Here is an 18,105-nt window from a genome sequence, read left to right as displayed (position 1 = left end):
AGGGGTAGAAGATCAATGAACCCTGAGATGGGGAGGGCAGCATAAGTCAGGAGAGGATGACTTCTCCCCAATTTCAGACCCAGTGCCAGGCGGGGACAGACAAGCAGGGCTCCAGCTGGGAGGAAGGACATGGCTGAAACCTCCTCTGGAACTAGTTTCACAAGGGTTCTCGGACTCAAATAAGAGTGGTGTGTTTAAAATGTAGATGTAGGCTGGGCACGGGGGCTCACACCTGTAATCCTAGCACTTTGAGTGGCTGAGGCAGGTAGATTACTTGAGTTCAGGAGTTCGAAACCAGCCTGTCCAACATGGCAAAACCCTGTCTCCACTAAAATTAGCCGGGTGTGGTGGTGCATGGCTATAGTCCATAGTAGTCCCAGCTACTCTGGAGGCTGAGGCAGGAGAATTGCTTGAACCTGGGAGGCGGAGGGTGCAGTGAGCTGAGATCACCACTGCACTCCAGCCTGGGCGACAGAACGAGACTCTGTTCATAAATAAATAAATAAAATGTAGATGTCCGGCCCACCCCAGACCTCGACTAACCACTAAGGGTGAGACCCAGGAACATGCATGTCTAACACCCAGTGATTCTTACACATCAGTACAAGGCTGTCACCAAATTACCACACAACACAGAGATCACTTCAGTGGATCCTTTGTTCCATATTATTTTAACCAACCAAAGTATCTTGCCACAAAGAACCACAGTCAAGGCACAAAGGTAAGAGGAGGAGAGTCTGGACAAAGTCCTGTTGAGGTGGTAGGAGGAACTGAAACACCCTCAGTAAACTGCAGATTCTTCTCTCAGTCATTTCTGTGAAGATTACCCGAATAGCAGATAATCCAAATTGGTTTAGTTTGGTTTGGCATGCATCACTTTTACCTTTTATGACAACATATGTACCCTATAAGTTGTTTATTTTGGCCTAACATGAAAATCATTTACATTCTCTGAAAAGGGAAATGGCAAAGGGTGAGGGATGGCAACAAGCAAGCAAAAGCCTGGCTTAACACCAGTTCCAGGCCAGATGCACACAAGCCAAATGAAGTTGCCTATCTGGCCCTTCCCTATATACCACCCTCTTCCACCCTGTCCTTAGGGTGAGAAAGACTCCATAACCTTTTTTCCTTTCTGGCTTGGACACCTTGGCTAGGTAAGAAGGCTGACAATTTGGGAGTAGCTACTTAGTAACATTCTTTAAGGCCAGGGCTTTGGATACAAATACCCTTCTCTTTCCTCTAATACCTGACTCTCCTTTCCAAGTTCCCTTGGGAACACTGTGAAAGGATAGATGTGTCTTGCAGGATCTCTTCCACTTTGCCTCTGGAGAGGAGCAAGGTGACTGACTTATTGGTATAGAGGCAGGCAACAAGCCAACTCTGCTGAAGGCTGAGGCAGGGACCTGGGTTCTCCTCTGCTTTCTTTTCAGCCTCTCCTTCTCCCCACATTCCTACCTCTGGCCAATCCTACCCATAATCGCAACCTTACCCTTGGAATAGAAGACCAAAGAAACCTCCCTCCTCTTCATTAATCTCCAGGAATCTGTTCCTTTAGCCCACTTCCCTGACCCTTCTAGCCTTGTTGATGTCCAATCTCTGCCCTCAGAAAAACTCCTCAATATCTAGACCCATGAGAGCATCTGTCATTCATCTCTCATGAATTCAGAGGTACACAGACCCCTGTGATCTACCTCAAGAAGCAAGACTATCCTGGGTCAAAGAACCCCCTAAAAAGATGTGCAGGGGTTTCTGTTTCCTCCTCTGGTTTGAGCAAGTCAGACCCTCACAGATTTTTTGTTTCTGGAAAAGCCTCTCCTTCCTTCCTGACCCGTCCTTGTGCAACAGAAAACCTGATGGACTTCAGGGTAGACAATCCTCTGGGAACCAGCTCCCCACCCTGACAGTTATGAGGAAGTCACAGCTGTGCTGTCTCATCCAGCCCAGTCCTACCTCCCCCTCCACACAAAACCATCCTAGAAACCAAGGTGTTTCTCCAAGATGATTCAGGACTGGACCCAGGTGGACACGAAGACGTTCCAGCAGGACACAGGAAGGAGGCCCGTAGCACTTGACCCTGCCTCACCCCAGTCATTCCCACATCCCAACCTGTCACTCCCAATCTGTTGGGGGCCTGATGGTAAGTGGTGCAGCATTCTTCCGTCCAGCCCGGATGCCTGGGTAGAAGAGGGGCCAAAGTTTCTCAGTAAAAGTATCAGTGAAGGTGTAGATATGAGAGCGGTCTGTGACATTGTAGAAAGACAGTGTGCCGGCCTCATAGTCTAGGAATATGCCTACCCGCTTGGGTTTCACCTTGATGTGCAAAGGGGTAAAAGGTGTGGTGGTGGCTGCATATTTGTCCCCATTCCATAGCCGCACCCGCCAGTAGCCAGTCTCAGGGAGTGGAGTCAACTCGCCCTTTCGGCTCACGGAGTCCCGGCATACACCCACTGCCCAGTGGGTCTTGTCGCCCACCTCCACCTCCCAGTAGTGTCGACCTGAGGTGAAACCCTCAGTAGCCAGGACGCAAGGGTAGAAGGTGAAACGCCTTGGTGTGTCAGGGAGATCCCGGAGTCTTGTCTCCACGAACTTGACGCTCTTACGATCCTCTGACAGGACTAGGTTAGGATGAGCTGTCTCAGGGTCCAGGGTCACATCCGCTGGCGGGAGAAGCCAGAGTGGGGAGCTAGATGAGGATGGGAATAGCTAAATGCCCCTGCCTCACTCTTCCAGCCTGCCTTTACAGAGCCTGGTCCCTTAAAGGTCCCCAGAACAACCTGGTTTGGTTAACTTTCTCAATCCATGGTGTCACCTAAGGAAGGGGAGAAAGCAATGGCTCACTTCTCACCCTGACCCTAAAGTAAACAGATAATAATCTCTTGAGTCTGCAGTGGCTGGTAATCTAGGTTCCCGCCTGGTCCTGTCTTCATCTCCCTCTGACATTATCATTTATCTCACTTGTAGAGAAGTACAAGGTGTAGTCTGAGGGGCAGAAAAAAACGGAAAGTGTTAAGAAGGATGCCGAGCAAGACAGCATATGGTCTAGGGATAGGGTGACCATGTGTGTTTTCCAGGAACTGGCCTGGTTTATGACTATTTTCCCTGCATATTCACATTAATATAATGACACTCCCTTTCAGTTTCTTTCTTTTTTTTTTTTTTTGAGATGGAATCTCACTCTGTCCCTCAGGCTGGAGTGCAGTGGTGTGATCTCAGCTCACTGCAACCTCCGCTTCCCGGGTTCAAGCAGTTCTCCTGCCTCAGCCTCCAGAGGAGCTGGGATTACAGGTGCCCAACACCACATCTGGCTAATTTTTATATTTTTAGTAGAGATGGGGTTTCACCGTGTTGGCCAGGCTGATGTCGAACTCCTGACCTCAAGTGATCCGCCAGCCTTGGCCTCCCAAAGTGCTAGGATTACAGATGTGAGCCACCGCACCCGGCCTTTGAAGGTTATGCAAGTTTACATGGTAAATTATATAACCACTCTACCCGATGACTTTGGCAAATTATTTAACCTTTCTGGGTCTCTATTTAGAAAAGAATGGACCTAAGAGTAGATAACGCTTAAGGCTTCCTCTCACTCCAAGTTCTGTGACTCAGGGTGAGACTAAAAGCCAGATAAAGGGGTAGGTGTGTGTGGGAGTAAGAAAAGTGAGACATAGGATAACTGAAACCCATATAAGGTAGGACCTAAAAGCTTTCTTCTCTCTAGTGGTTTCTTCTAGTTTCCTTTTGGGAACAACTCACCAATTAGCTGTTTAAGGATTTTCCTTAGGGCAAAGTACTGTCGGGGAAAATTGCTGAAGTTCTTTTCCAGCTCTATGGATACTGAAGTCACCTCCATGGTCTTCACCTTTTCACATCTAGGAGGGATAGGGAGATAGGGGAAGAAAGGGCAGGGTTAGGGAGAAGCTCCAGCCAAGTGACTATTCAGATGTTAACATTTTTAGGGAGAAATTAAAATTCTCCATCTTCCCACTTTCTTCCTCCTCCCTGAAAAGCTCACCTGTTGATTTCTTTTACTAATCCAAGGAGAGCCTTATGATCCCGTGGACAGATCCTTGAGAGTGAGCCTCCGAACTTTCTAGGAATATTCCTGTATTTCATGCAAATGGATGATTGCCCTCCCTGCTCTCCCAACCCCTTCCTCCTGCCATCTTGTTTGGACACAATTCCACCCACTGGCACAAGTAGAATCTGATTCTACCTTATCATTCTCCTTCTCAAGAAGTCCTGATGTTCAAAGGGGAAAAGGGATTATTATTCCCAATAATTTGTTCTCTAACTGGCTTCATGGGCACAATGAACATTCTCCCATACCCTGCCCAGACACTTCATGACTTTCCCAACCTCACCCCCAACCCAAACTCCTGACTGTACCCCTCTTCTCTAAGCCAAGACCTAACTCACTCAGAGAGATACAACAATCACTTACTTTTCCAGGGTACTTTTGACATCCTAGAAGGAAGGAGAAAAGAAAGCAATATTGGTCCTGGTATTCAGTGGTCCTGAAGGCAAAAGGTTCCCCCTCCTCCCCAAAGTTCCACAGCTATAAAATAGGGATGGGATAAACTGAGGGTCACACAGTGCAAGAAGAGCTCCAGCGGGACCTGAATGCACTTCTCCCAACCTAATCCCTGCTTTCAACTTCTGGTCATCATGAAGCTTGGTCATTTATATCACTTCCCAATGATTTCTTTTATGCTTGTCTTTGCTCCTCAAGGATGCTGGGAGCTCCCTATAAGGGACAGGGATTGTATCAATTCTTTACTCTGTCCCCCAAGTACCAACCACATATCTCACTCTCCTTGAGGATAAGTACAGAGAGTTCCAGACTGGTGGCATAGGAACAAATCACACATTCCTGTTACGGTTTGGTATCCCCTGTCTTGCATTAGTTAATAAACATCAATAACTGGCCGGGCACAGTAGCTCACGCCTGTAATCTGAGCGCTTTGGGAGGCCAAGACGGGTGGATCACTTGAGGTCAGGAGTTCAGGACCAGCCTAGCCAACATGGTGAAACCCTGTCTTTACTAAAAATACAAAAATTAGCCAGGTGTGGTGGTGTGCGCCTGTAACCCCAGCTACTCAGGAGGCTGAGGCAGGATAATCGCTTGAACGCGGGAGGCAAAGGTTGCAGTGAGCCGAGATCATGCACTGCACTCCAGCCTGGGCGACAGAGCAAGACTCTCTCAGAAAAAAAAAAAGAAGAAGAAGAAACACATTAATAACTGTGTGCTAATACTGATTTGTGAATACTTGGGGTCCAGAAGACAAAGAAGACAAATCTCTGTCCCACAAGGATTTCCCAGTTTAATATGGAAGGCAGAACACATATACATGAAAGGCCATAGGAACAAATACCAAGCAATACGTAACATAAAAATAAATGTACAATGAAGCCTCACTGCTTCAAATGCTGGTAATCTAATCTCTAAGATAAAAAATATGTTCCCTAGTTTTGCTAACACCATTCATTTACGTAAGAGAATAAAATATTTCAAACACTTTAGAGGTATTATTAATATATACATGTCAAAAGCAATATATTATTTAAACGATTTCAGGCATACCTCATTTTATTGCACTTCGCTTTATTGTGTTTTGTTGACACTGTATGTTTTTCAGATAGATGGTTTGTGGCAACCTGTGTTGAGCAAGTCTACTGGCACCATGTTTTCCAACAGCATGTGTTCACTTCATGTCTCTGTGTCACATTTTGGTAATTCTCACAATATTTCACACTTTTTCATTATTATATCTAGTATGATCTGTGATCAGTGATCTTTGATGTTACTATTGTAATCGTTATGGGGGCACTGTGAACTGCATCCATATAAGACGAACAACTTAATCAATAAATATATTTTATGTGTTCTAACTGATCCACTACCAGCTATTCCCTCATCTTTCTCCATCTCCTCTGGCCTCCCTATTCCGAGACACAACGATATTAAAATTATATCAATTAATAATCCTGCAATGGCCTCTAAGTGTTCATGTGAAAGAAGAATCACATGTCTCTCACTTTAAATCAAAACCTAAAAATGTTTAAGCTTAGTGAGAAAGGCACATTGAAAGCCAAGATGGGCTGAAAGCTAGGCCTCTTGTGCCAAACACCAAGCCAGGCTGTGAATGCTAAGGAAAAGTTATTGAAGAAAATTAAAAGTGCTACTCCAGTGAACACATGAATGATAAGAAAGTGAAACGGCTTTATTGCTGAGATGGAGAAAATTTTAGTGATCTGGATATAAGATCACATGATTCCCTTAAGCCAAAGCCCAATCCAGAGCAAGGCTGTAACTCCTTCAGTTCTATGAAAGCTGAGAGAGGTAAGGAAGCTGCAGAAGAAAAGTTTAAAGTTAGGTAGGTTGTTTTAAGAAAAGAAGCCATCTCTGTAACAAAAATGTGCAAGGAGAAGCAGCAAGTGCTGATGCAGAAGTTGCAGCAAGTTATCCAGAAGATCTTGCCAAGATTACTGATGAAGGTGGCTACACTAAACAACACATTTTCAATGTCAACAAAACAGCCTTCTATTGAAGAAGGTGCTATCCAGGGCTTTCACAGTTCGAGAGAAGTCAATGCCTGGCTTTAAAGCTTCAAAGGACAGGATGACTTTCTTATTAGAAGCAAGGGCAGCTGGTGACTTTAAGTTGAAACCAGTGCTCACTTACCATTTCAAAAATCCTAGGGCTCTTAAGAATTATGCTAAATCTACTTTCCCTGTGCTCTAGAAATGGAATAACAAAGCCTACATGACAGTACACCTGTATCCAGCATGGTATACTGAATGTTTTTAATTAAAAAAAATTACCTTTTGTAGAGATGGGGTCCCGCTATATTGCCCAGACTGGTCTTGAATTCCTGGCCTTAAGCAGTCCTCCTGGCTTGATCTCTCAGAGTGCTGGGATTACAGATGTGAGCCAACGTGCCTAGCCTTTACTGAAGTATTTTTGGGGGGATGGAGTTTCACTCTTGTCACCCAGGCAGGAGTGCAACTGCATGATCTTGGCTCACTGCAACCTCTGCCTCTCGGGTTCAAGCGATTCTCCTGCCTCAGCCTCCCGAGTAGCTGGGATTACAGGCGCCCGCCACCATGCCCAGCTAAGTTTTTGTATTTTTAGTAGAGATTGGGCTTCACCATGTTGGCCAGGCTGGTCTCAAACTCCTGACCTCAGGTGATCCACCTGCCTTGGCCTCCCAAAGTGGTAGGATTACAGGTGTAAGCCACCGTGCCCAACCTTTTACTGAAAATTTTAAGTTGAGACCTACTGCTCAGAAAAAAAGATTCCTTTCAAAATATTACTGCTCATGACAATGCACTTGATCACCCAAAAGTTCTGATAGAGATGTAAAATGAGATTCATGTTGTTTTCACGTCCGCTAACACAACATCCAATCGGCAGCCCATGGATCAAGAAGTAATTTGGACTTTCAAGTCTTAATAAATGTATTTCATAAAGCTGCTATAAATAGTGATTTTTCTGATAGATCTAGGCAAAGTAAATTGAAGGCTTTCTGGTAAGGATTCACCATTCTAGACGCCATTAAGAACATTTGTGATTTGTGAAAGGAAGCCAAAATATCAATATTAACAGGCATTTAGAAGAAGTCTATTCCAACCCTTATGGATGACTTTTAGGGGTTCAAGACTCCCGTGTTGTAAGTAACTGCAAATGTGGGTTTTCAAAGATTTTCAAAGAAGTTCTACTGGTGAGTAAAATGCTATTAAACAGCATCACATGCTCAGAGATATCTTTCATAAAAGGAAGAGTTGAAAGTAAACTTCGTCGTTGTCTTATTTTAAGAAATTACCACAGTCACCCCAATCTTCAGCAACCACCACCTCGATCAGTCAATACTAACACAAGACCCTCCACCAGCAAAAATATTATGATTCCACTAGGAAACCCAACAAACTGTGACTTGCTTTATCAAGATACTCGCTTTATTGAAGTGGTATGGAACTGAACCCACAATATCTCTGAGGTATGCCTGTATCCTTTAAACTATGTTTCTGTCCTTTTTCAGCAGTACATAAATCAAATTTCAGGACTTAAAAGTAATGGTGACTGCATTTACAAAATTTTTAATACATAGTTTTTCACTAACTCAGGCTAGACTTCCCTCCTTTCAAAAGAATGAATCTTTTCTTTGGAACAGATTAAGCACATAATTGCTGACCAGAGATAAGAACACAAAAATGGTTAGAAGGGGATGGGAGAAATCACTTTTCCGTAGCAAGGACCCTTTGAGTACACCTGGCAGAAAGAACTGGATTTAGAGAAGGAGAGCAGAAGAATGAGTATCCCAGGCTGACAAAACAGCCTATGCAAAGCTACACTGCACTCAGCCTGAGGGGCTATGCAGGGGCAAAGGTCGAACCTTAAGCATCTCGAAGCCTGACTGTAAGCACTTGCCCTCCACCTCGGCAGCCAAGTGGGCCAGGTCCCGGCGCTTGTCCCCAAGGTGAGCAGCATTTTCTCGGAGTCGCTGCAGAATGTCCTGTTCCTCTTCTTCCAGTCGTGAAAGCAACACCTGCTGCTCTTCATCCAGCCGCCTATGAAGCTCTTCAAACTCCCTCAAGATCTGCTGTCGGCGACTTTCCACTAGTCTCTGAGAAGAGAGGGAAGATGTTGTATCAGCAGGGTCAGTGTGGTATAAGGAAGCCTTTCTCTCACCCACCATATGTATGAATTAACACAGACTTCCAGTTTCATTGAAAATAGTTTAACAAAGGCTGGGTGTGGTGACACATGACTATAATCCCAGGACTTTGGGAGGCTGAGGGAGGTGGATTGCTTGGGATGAGAAGTTTGAGACCAGCCTAGGTAACATGGTGAAACCCCAACTCTACAAAAAATACAAAAAATTAGCTGAGTCTGGTGGTGCATGCCTGTAGTCCCAGCTACTGGAGAGGCTGAGGTGGGATGATGGCTTGAGCAAACAAGGCAGAGGTTGGAGTAAGCTGAAATTGTTGCACCATTGCACTCCAGCTTGGGCAACAGATCGAGATGAAAGACAGACAGACAGGAAAGAAAGACAGAAAGACAAAGACAGAAAGAAAAGAAAGAAATAAAATGAAAGAAAATGGTTTAACAGAACACTCATTTTTTATTCCATTGGAATTTCCTTCTGTAAAGAATGGCTCCATCACTATCGCCCCCCTACTGATGACTTGGTAGTGAAGACCACTGCGGATATATATATTTGTTTTAAGATAAAGAACTCAATAATATGATGACATTAACTATTACAGATATCAGAGATATCTGTGTTATTATCAACTGTAAAGTTCTAGTTAATTCAATCTGTCGAGAAAAGGAAAGTATAGGCTCAGCATGGTGGCTCATGCCTGTAAATTTAGTGCTTAGGAGGCCCAGGTGAGAGGATCACTTGAGGCCAAGAGTCCAAGACCAACCTAGGAAACATAGTGAGACCTTGTTTCAACTAAAAAGAAAAAAAAATTAGTCGGGCATGGCAATACACATCTGCAGTCCTAGCTACTCAAAAAGAATCAAGAGGATGGATGGCCTGAACCCTGGAGTTTGAGTTAGTGTGCTGTGATCACTACTGCCCTCCAGCCTGGGTAAGTGAGATTCTGTCTCAAAACAAGCAAACAAAAAACAACGAAACGAAAAGGAAAGTACAAATAATAAAAAGTTAAAAATAAGATTGTCATCCTTTGCATATTGCAACACATGCACCAGATAAAAACCAGAGAACTGGGAAAGTGTAAGAATCAGTAAGAGTTATATGGGTTATTATAAAATATACATATGTAGATTTCAGGGCTGAACTTGTTAAATTGTTTCAAGTCACTTCAGAGAACTGGCAATTCCTACCCCAGGAACAGGTTACAGAAGTTTGTTAGTAATTTAGTTTCTTGAAATTTGAAACATGCTTTCTTTAAGCCAGCACACAGACTTAAGCCTCTAACATTCCTGAAATTTGATAATATAGGACTCAAACACCAGCCATAACACTTTCTGAGAATTATCAGCACATCCTCTCTTCTGCATCTCCACTACAACAAATAGTGATCTCCCTAAAGAAAGAATTCCCCAAGCATCATGTGACTGATGATGAAGCAAAGTGAGAAGCAGAGACTGGGACTCTAGAAGGAAGTGGATAGGGAATGAAAGGCAGGCTTGAGGGTGGAGAGAGTGGGGATGCAAAGCCAGGATGGGCCTGACAAGCGTGGCATCTGTGGATTCAAGCCAGTTCCTGGCAGAGGCTGACTAGCTCTTCTAGTTTAGGGCCACTTGTTGCTTCACTTTCCACCACTGCCTTCTCAGTGTACATCTGAACAAAATATATTCTCACATTTGCCCTCAATAAAACACAGCCTTTGTGTGTGTGTGTTTGCACATGTGTGTGCATGCATGTGTGTTTGTTTAAGTATGGGTGTAAGTTTAACATTCATGACTGTGATAAATAGGAAGCAAAAAGGCCCTTCCTCTTATAAACCGGTAATCTTTTCTCTTTTTTTCACTCTATATTTTAGGGCAGTGGTTCTTGATGAAGCTGTTATCACACTCTGAGGATATTTTGGAAATAGGCACATCTTCTTGTTTTCCATGGTTGGGGAAGTTCCTGACAATGACGCAAGCACTCCTCCAATGTGTGAGACAATCCGGCATAGTGAACTGACCTGCAACATTTTCTAATGTTCTGCTGGATATTCAAAAACATAGGCCTGGGCGGCCAGGCACGGTGGCTCACGCCTGTAATCCCAGCACTTTGGGAGGCCGAGGTGGGCAGATCACAAGGTCAGGAGATTGAGACCATCCTGGATAACACGGTGAAACCCCGTCTCTACTAAAAATACAAAAAAAAAATCAGCTGGGTGTGGTGGTGGGCGCCTGTAGTCCCAGGTACTTGGGAGGCTGAGGCAGGAGAATGGCATGAACCCGGGAGGCGGAGCTTGCAGTGAGCCGAGATGGCACCACTGCACTCCAGCCTGGATGACAGAGCGAGACGCCGTCTCGAAAAAAAAAAAAAAAAAAAAAAAAAAAACCACAAAAACAAAAACATAGGCCTGGGCTTGAATGCCATTTTATATAGTATAAACACAGAGTAATTCTTACATGGTTTTACTATACGTGAATTTTTCAGCAATAGCTGAATAAAACCCAAGATTATATTGTTATACGTAGAACTTTACCAAAAGTTATTACTATGAAAAATCATATCACCAAGAGCTAAGCTACTTATGGTATTTCAATCATATTGGCACACATCCATCTCAGTCTGAATTTGTATTTATGGCGTTGCTGATAATGACACATATAGGGGCAAGCATATAACCAGCTACACTGTAAAGTCGTTCAGGGTAGTCATGCCCAAATATTACATACCACATTTTATCATCAATTATGTTTCATTATATTATATTTGGACATGATAGACTCTTTAAAATTTAACATTATGCACATAAGTTATATTACCTGTAATTTTCAGTTCAGCATAATTACAAATTATTTTTTAAAGGGGCATTGAGTCTGATGAGGGAGAAGGAGGGAGAATTCAAATGGTCACAAGAGGAATGTTGGTGGTAGTTTTGAAGACCACTGAAATGACAATTTACAATTTAAAAAACAGGACAGTTCTGTTCAAGCATTTAGAAGGTTTTAAAAAGGTATATTTCTCTCTCCATCCTTTACCTTCAAGAAGGTGATCAACATGAAGAAGAAAGTTAATGACTAGCAATAAGCACCATTTTCATATTTTTAGGTTTCTTAGAAGGCCTCTAAAAGAACAAAAAACTTTAAAAGTTCACATTTCTAACCAAAATTGGTTCAAATTTTAAAATTTCAAATGCTTACTTTGCTAAAATGTATAAGGCACTAAGGTAATAATACTTGCTTTCTGATGAAATGTTATCATTCATTTAAAAATTCATGTTTCTATGAATCAAAACTTGGATTTAGCTTCTGGTGATCTCTACATGTCAACTCTTAAAAACTCATTACTTCTTCGGGAAACCTTTAATGAGGCCAAATTTCTATGTTGTCTTCTTATGAACTTGCAGCTGTGCATTTTGTGCCATTACTTATTTTCTCCACTTAACTTTAAGCTCAAGGAGGGCAGGAACTGTGTTTTTGCTCATCATTGTTCCCCAGTGTCAAATACCGGGTTTGGCCTAAACCAGGGGCTTAACAAATATTTACTGATTCACGAAGAACTAGTATTCCTGGTTTTGCCACTTACTGGCTTTATGATCTTGGACTAGTCACTTACCCAAGGTCCATTTCCTTCTGTGTAAGCTGAAGGTAATAATACCTACCTTAAAGAATATCTAGGTTTACCCCTACATCTTACTAAAGATGGCCTCAGGATTTCCTTCTGTCTCTTTCTCGTAGCTTTTCTATGTCTCACTTATCCCAATTTGGCCTGAACTCTAAGACCCTAACAACCCTATAAATCTGGAATGTTATGGATACCTAATGAATTAATGCATAGGACTCAATTCTAGTTATTTTTGCTACAAATGATAATTGTTCACTGTTCAATGGAAGACAGACAGACACCAAAATACCATGCTACAAATAAGGCAATGCTATAAAAGAGGTGCAAAATTGTATGAAAATTAAGAATGTTAATTTCTGAAGGGTCAGGAAAGGCTGCATAGGAAGTGGCTTTCATCCCGCCTGAGAGATGAATAAGATCCTATGGTGGAGGATGGGGAGGGGAAGAACATTCTAGCATATGTAAGCTTACTTGAGTTTTAAGAATGTGGTCCTAATGTCATTAGATAGTTCTTCTGAGACTCTTGGTCAGCTCCTTTTCCCTTTCTCCCCAGTGAATCTTCCATATTCTCCTCTCTTCAAGTCCTCTAAGAAACTCCCATCCCTGCCTTCTCAGCAGCAAGCCTCCTTTGCTGCTTTAACAAAAAAAGGAGACCAAGAGGCACGAACTCTCTCAGCTCACCAGATGTAAGATATTCTGTCTGTTCTTCATCTCTTAAATCCCTCTTAATACTTAATTCATGACAAGTAATTTAAGTACAATGTTTAATGACAATCAAGCCTAATAAAATGCCATCATTTTTGAGAGAACTACACTGTTCTTTCTTTTTTTTTTTTTTTGTTTTTTTTGTTTGTTCGAGACAGAGCCTTGCTCTGTTGCCCAGGCTGGAGTACAATGGTGTGATCTTGGCTCACTGCAACCTCCGCCTCCCAGGTTCAAGCAATTCTCCTGCCTCAGCCGCCCAAGTCGCTGGGACTACAGGCATGTGCCACCATGCCCGGCTAATTTTTTGTTTTTAGTAAAGACAGGGTTTCACCATGTTGCCCAGGGTGGTCTCAAACTCCTGAGCTCAAGCAATCTGCCCACCTTGGCCTCCAGAATTGCTGGGATTACAGGTGTGAGCCACCATGCCCGGCGAGAACTGCATTTTTCTAATGAACCGGAACTGGTGGATTAAATAGTGTACAGTTAATTCCCTCATAGGCAAATACCCTTCAGAGCAGCCTACATGGGATTGCCTGCCTTTACCTTGAGCTCACCAGGCTTCTTCTCCTCAGAGGACTTGCAGTGAGTGATCTCCTGCAGCTTCTGTTCCAGGGGCTCCAGACACTTCTGCAGTTTTTCCTGAGGGGTAGGGAGGAAGTGGGAGAGGTGACATTTGGGGTTGACTGGTATACCTACCATTCAGAGATTAAACCATTTGTTTTAAACCATTTATTTGCTTCCTAGCCATCTTACTGCCTCTTGATCTGACTTCCTTCCTTGCCTGTCATTTGGGATGTCAACTTTCTACAGTCCCTCCTCCTGCCACTAGCCTGTCCACATCACCTTCTCTGCTCACCCAACTGTCCTTTTACTGAATCTGAGATAGCTGTCATCAACTCTGTGTCCTTTCTCAACTCTTTCCATTTTCTTACTGAGGCAACTGCCTATTACCATCAAAGCAACCTTCTGTACCCTAATATCTTTCTTTCAACCTGTCCTCCCATGCACCTCTGTCCACCTAAAATAAAAACATGGTTATTATACTGTAAGTTACCTGAAATCTTGTTTTCAAGACTAACATAACTAAGCAAAGTATATGATAAAATGCTAACACATTCATATCTCTGTTCCCTTTATTCAAACATTTTCCTTTGTCTCAGCAGTAAGTTAAATGATATGCCATGTTACCCATTACCTAGAGAAGCTGCAAACAATTGAATGGTTCAGCTTAGTCCGGTAGGTATCAGTCTCAAGCGATATTACCTACGCCCAATAACCAGTGTGAAAACAAGGAGCATTCTGAGCAGGCAGGCAGAATGAAGAAACCAGACTACTTTTCAGTTCTTCCTAAGTTTAATCTTTTCCATGTGGTTTCATTCATTTATGAAAAATATGACCACACATACCAATATTCACCCATAAGACTCACATGTATTGCAAAAGTCAGAGAGAAATTTTAGGGCACTTCTCACCATTGCTCTTTTTCAGGCTAGAGGACAACTGATCACACACACTGTGTGCCCCTGCATATGCAGCTCTGAGAATACAAAGTGAGTAGTAGGAGCTTACGATCTCTATCTAGGGAGTATCTCATCCTCTGCCGCTTCTCCCTTTTTACCCACACTGACATCGTGTGTCTGCTTCCCCACCTTGTACTCCTGTGTAGCGTCGTCCAGTGGCACAACGGTGTGGGCCCGGTGGGTGTGGGAAATTGCACATATCAAGCATACAGCCTCCTGGTCCTCATAACAGAAAAGGCTGAGGGCCTCATGGTGTTGGGGGCAGAGGCTCTCATCCCGGATCTTCCGCTTGACGGCCTGGAGCTGCTTGGCAATTTCCACCATACTGCCTAGTTGCCGATTAGGTCGGAGACTGCGGTAGCGGGATGTCTTTCGACAGACAGGACAAGGGAAGTCCCTCTCTAGGTCCTCCCACCAGCGGGTGATGCAAGCTTTGCAGAAGTTGTGCCCACACTCAATGATGACAGGTTCCTTCAGATACTCCAGGCACACAGAGCAGCTCGCCTCCACCTGTAAGTTCTCCAAAGCCGCAGCTGTAGAGGCTGCAGAGGCCCCAGCCTCTAACAGACTTGTCTCTGCCATAATTTAACTTGGGAGTGGGGAAGAGGACAGAGAAAATAAAAATATTAATTGGAGGTTTTTTTCTTTTTTTTTTTTTGCATCCCTGATCCGACATTTATCCCTATGTTAAGTCCTAACTCCAGATTTGCCCCTTCTTGTTATTCTCCATCTTCTCTTCCAATCAATTCAACCTCTTTGTTTCTCCATTTTCAAAACTTGTGACTCCCAGCCATCAACCTTTTTTTTCTTGTTAGTAAACTGACACACAACCCCCAATTGATCTATCTTGTCTCTTACCTCTGCTTTCTCTTGTTAGAAAGAGAAGCTTCCTTCAACTCTAGCTCAGCATACTTCTCCTGATCCAGGCTCATTCCACTTGTATCTTAGAACCAATAGTTCCAGACACTGTATCCTCGTTTGACATACGTTTCTAACAGACAAGAAAGGAATCTGAGAAGTAAAAAATGTCATAAAAATATTAACATTTCTTAAATTAACCATATTTTAAAGTTTAATGTTATAAGAGCTTTATGATTAATCCACTGGAGTCTAAGCTTGATTCTCTGACGCTGTTCTCTCATTCTTCTAAATCACAATATCCAACCTTTTGGCTTCCCTGGGCCCACTGGAAGAAGTGTCTTGGGCCAGACATAAAATACATTGACACTAATGACAGCTGATAAGCTTAAAAAAAAAAAAAGTCCATGCATAAATTTTGTTCTATCACTACCACAGAAGGTCCATGCATAATTTTTGTTTTATCAGCCACCACAGATAAGCAAAGAGAGTCCTCATATTGAAAGGGTTAGATACCACTGCTCTAAAGGCTAACAAATGGAATGAATGAGGCAAAGGCAACCTCCTCTTTTCAGGAAAATCTGAAATTATTCTTCCTTTTATCCATCAGGCTAGCCTAAAGGAAGTCTGCTCTCTTCTTGGAATGACATTTCACGCAACATTCCATTTCTCTTGTGTTCATCTGGACACTCAGAACTGCTGAAAACTGATAAATTATGGCAACCATATTAAATATTGCTGAGCTCAGGCCAACAACTTCTTGAAAAGAGAGCAACGAGTCTATTTGTAGTGACTGGAATCTTTCAATATAGCTATTGATAACTAACACCCTGGGCATAGTGTGTCTCCAACTTATAGGTCCTGGAGTGGTTGGGAATTAAGAGACACAAAAGAGGCAATGAGATCTCCCTCAAGCGCAGCCTCAGAAGAATTGGAAATGCATAGGAGAGATTTATAAAACACAAGGCTGGCCCCCTACTCCATCCTTAAAACATCCATACTTTTAGCCATGGGTAAGTTGATTTAACTATCCCCATAACCTTTTCTCCTCCCGACCCCCATCCTTCTCCAGGGACCTACTGGAAGGAAGGCAATTTGGTAGATCTATGTGCTGAGAGATAAGTGGCCATTAATGAGGTAGGTTAACAACAATTGTTCCTGTATATATTGTTGGCACACACAAATGTGTTTGATTTGGAGTAGGAACTGATAACTTCTTTGGATTTGAATTTCTTCTGTCAGCAATAGGAGAGAAGTTCAGTCAGATGATTTCTACCTGTGGGAATCCAACTTTGACTTGTGGTGATCCTACCCCTTCCTCAGTCTTTTACAAATTAAGTGGCCTCCTCGCCTGAGACGAGTAGAACTGTATGCACAGTAAGGCACCAGGACGGATCTAGACTGGCAAAGAAGTGGTGAGAGAAATGGGGAAAGGGTTAGGGAAGAAGGGAGAGGACTCTCAACTACAGTCATAGTGAGACCTTGAGTGCCTCTGCGTTAGTCCTTCCTCTTCCTCTACTCCTTGTGTCTCAGCTGAAGGGCAAACTTCAGGGACAATCTCATTTTGTTTCTACCACCGTTCAGGGTCCCACCTTGCGACCCTCTCCTGAGAGGTTGTCCACAACTCTGTCCCACCCCCGTTCTCCATCTTCTTCCGCCAGATCTGGGGCTGGGGCATTGGAGAGGGGAAAGAGGAAACGTCGTGGCTGGCAGGGTAGGAAGGGATGCGTGTCCAGGTGAGAAAGAGGTGTAACGTGAAGATGGGATGCCCGCCGCTATGACGCAGCCGAGACCCGCGGTGACTGCGTCAGAGTTTCACCCGGGGAGGTGAGCAGCAGCGGGACGGGGGAACGGCGGGGTAGCCAAGCAACGCCGGACGCGCTGACGTCGCCGGGGCGGCAAAACGTCCGCCCGGGCCCGAGGCGGGCGGAGGCAGCTGTGGTTACGTGCGGGGGGCCGGTGACGCAGTCGCGGGGCGCTGGGACGCGGCTTGCGGAGCCGGCCGGCGAGCGCAGGCCCCAGGCTCGGGCGCGGCGGCGGGACAGCACCTACCTTCCCGGCTTCGGGTCCGGGAGTGCGGGGCGCGGAGCCGCCGGAGCGCTGCCTCCCTCCTTCCTCCTCCCCTCGCCCCCGCCCCGCGGCGCGACACACAATACTCGCCGGAAGCGGAAGCCGCGCCGAGGCTCGTGTCAGTGGAAGCTGGGGTGTCGGCGGGCGGCCGCGGCCGGGTCTAGCGGTGCCTGCGGAAGAAGGAGGAGGAGGGCTGGCGATGAGAAGCAGCAGGAGGAATCAAGGGCAAGAAGGGACCCAGAGGGGCAGGTGGCTGAGATGCTGGCGTCCAGGTGACCCGAGGAATCCTCTGGAGATACAGGCCCGCGCATGCGCGTGCTCGAGCGCTGAAGCCCATTGCCCGCAGGGCGCTGGACTGGCGCCCCGGCCGGCGAGGCTGTCTAGTCCAGGCTCCAGGCCCCGGCTCTGGCCAGGCGCCGCCGCCTCCCGGTGCAGCTGAAAGTCGACGAAGAGGGCGGGGCGGGGGCGGCTTGTGGACTTCCACACTTTTCCTCTCTTCGGGCCAGTCCGGGGAGAGGGTGGCTAGCTGTGGCGGCGGCCAATTACGTGGCGGACCTGCGGGGCTAAGCTGGCACGTCACTTCCGACTAGTGGAGTTTTTAGCCTTTTAACATTCAAGGATTAGGTAAGTTCTTCCCGCGGTAGACTTCAAATACTCTTTGTCCTGCCCCTGCTTGGCGAAATTTACCGAAATTATCT

General features: G+C 44.7%; 1 protein-coding gene and 1 long non-coding RNA gene across 20 annotated transcripts in view; one reads left to right on the top strand and one right to left on the bottom strand.

Annotated features, from left to right (window-relative positions):
• Window positions 1–639: 639 nt before the first annotated feature.
• TRIM39 (tripartite motif containing 39) lies at window positions 640–17,971 on the bottom strand. Of its 17 annotated transcripts, none has more exons than XM_063811886.1 (10): window positions 17,390–17,906; window positions 16,614–16,738; window positions 15,338–15,490; window positions 14,609–15,068; window positions 13,503–13,598; window positions 8,388–8,618; window positions 4,436–4,458; window positions 4,007–4,096; window positions 3,748–3,863; window positions 640–2,657 (listed from the first exon to the last, which is right to left on the bottom strand). In XM_063811886.1, the coding sequence occupies exons 4-10, from the start codon at window positions 15,059–15,061 to the stop codon at window positions 2,110–2,112; spliced, it is 1,557 nt and encodes a 518-aa protein (XP_063667956.1). In that variant the 5' UTR covers window positions 15,062–15,068; window positions 15,338–15,490; window positions 16,614–16,738; window positions 17,390–17,906; the 3' UTR covers window positions 640–2,109.
• LOC107975440 (uncharacterized) overlaps window positions 17,076–18,105 on the top strand; it is a 36,790-nt gene continuing 35,760 nt past the window's right edge. The window contains exon 1 of one of the 3 annotated variants that reach the window (XR_010157663.1): window positions 17,076–17,164. This is a non-coding gene — a long non-coding RNA (uncharacterized LOC107975440). Of the gene's footprint in view, window positions 17,165–17,892; window positions 18,032–18,105 lie in introns of those variants that run through there. The other 2 variants (XR_010157658.1, XR_010157659.1) reach the window with 2 other exon arrangements.

This window comes from Pan troglodytes, chromosome 5 (assembly GCF_028858775.2).
Source record: "Pan troglodytes isolate AG18354 chromosome 5, NHGRI_mPanTro3-v2.0_pri, whole genome shotgun sequence".
Classification (NCBI taxonomy): Eukaryota; Metazoa; Chordata; class Mammalia; order Primates; family Hominidae; genus Pan; species Pan troglodytes.
Note: the sequence above shows the minus strand (reverse complement) of the source record. Positions and strands in the feature narration are given on the sequence as shown.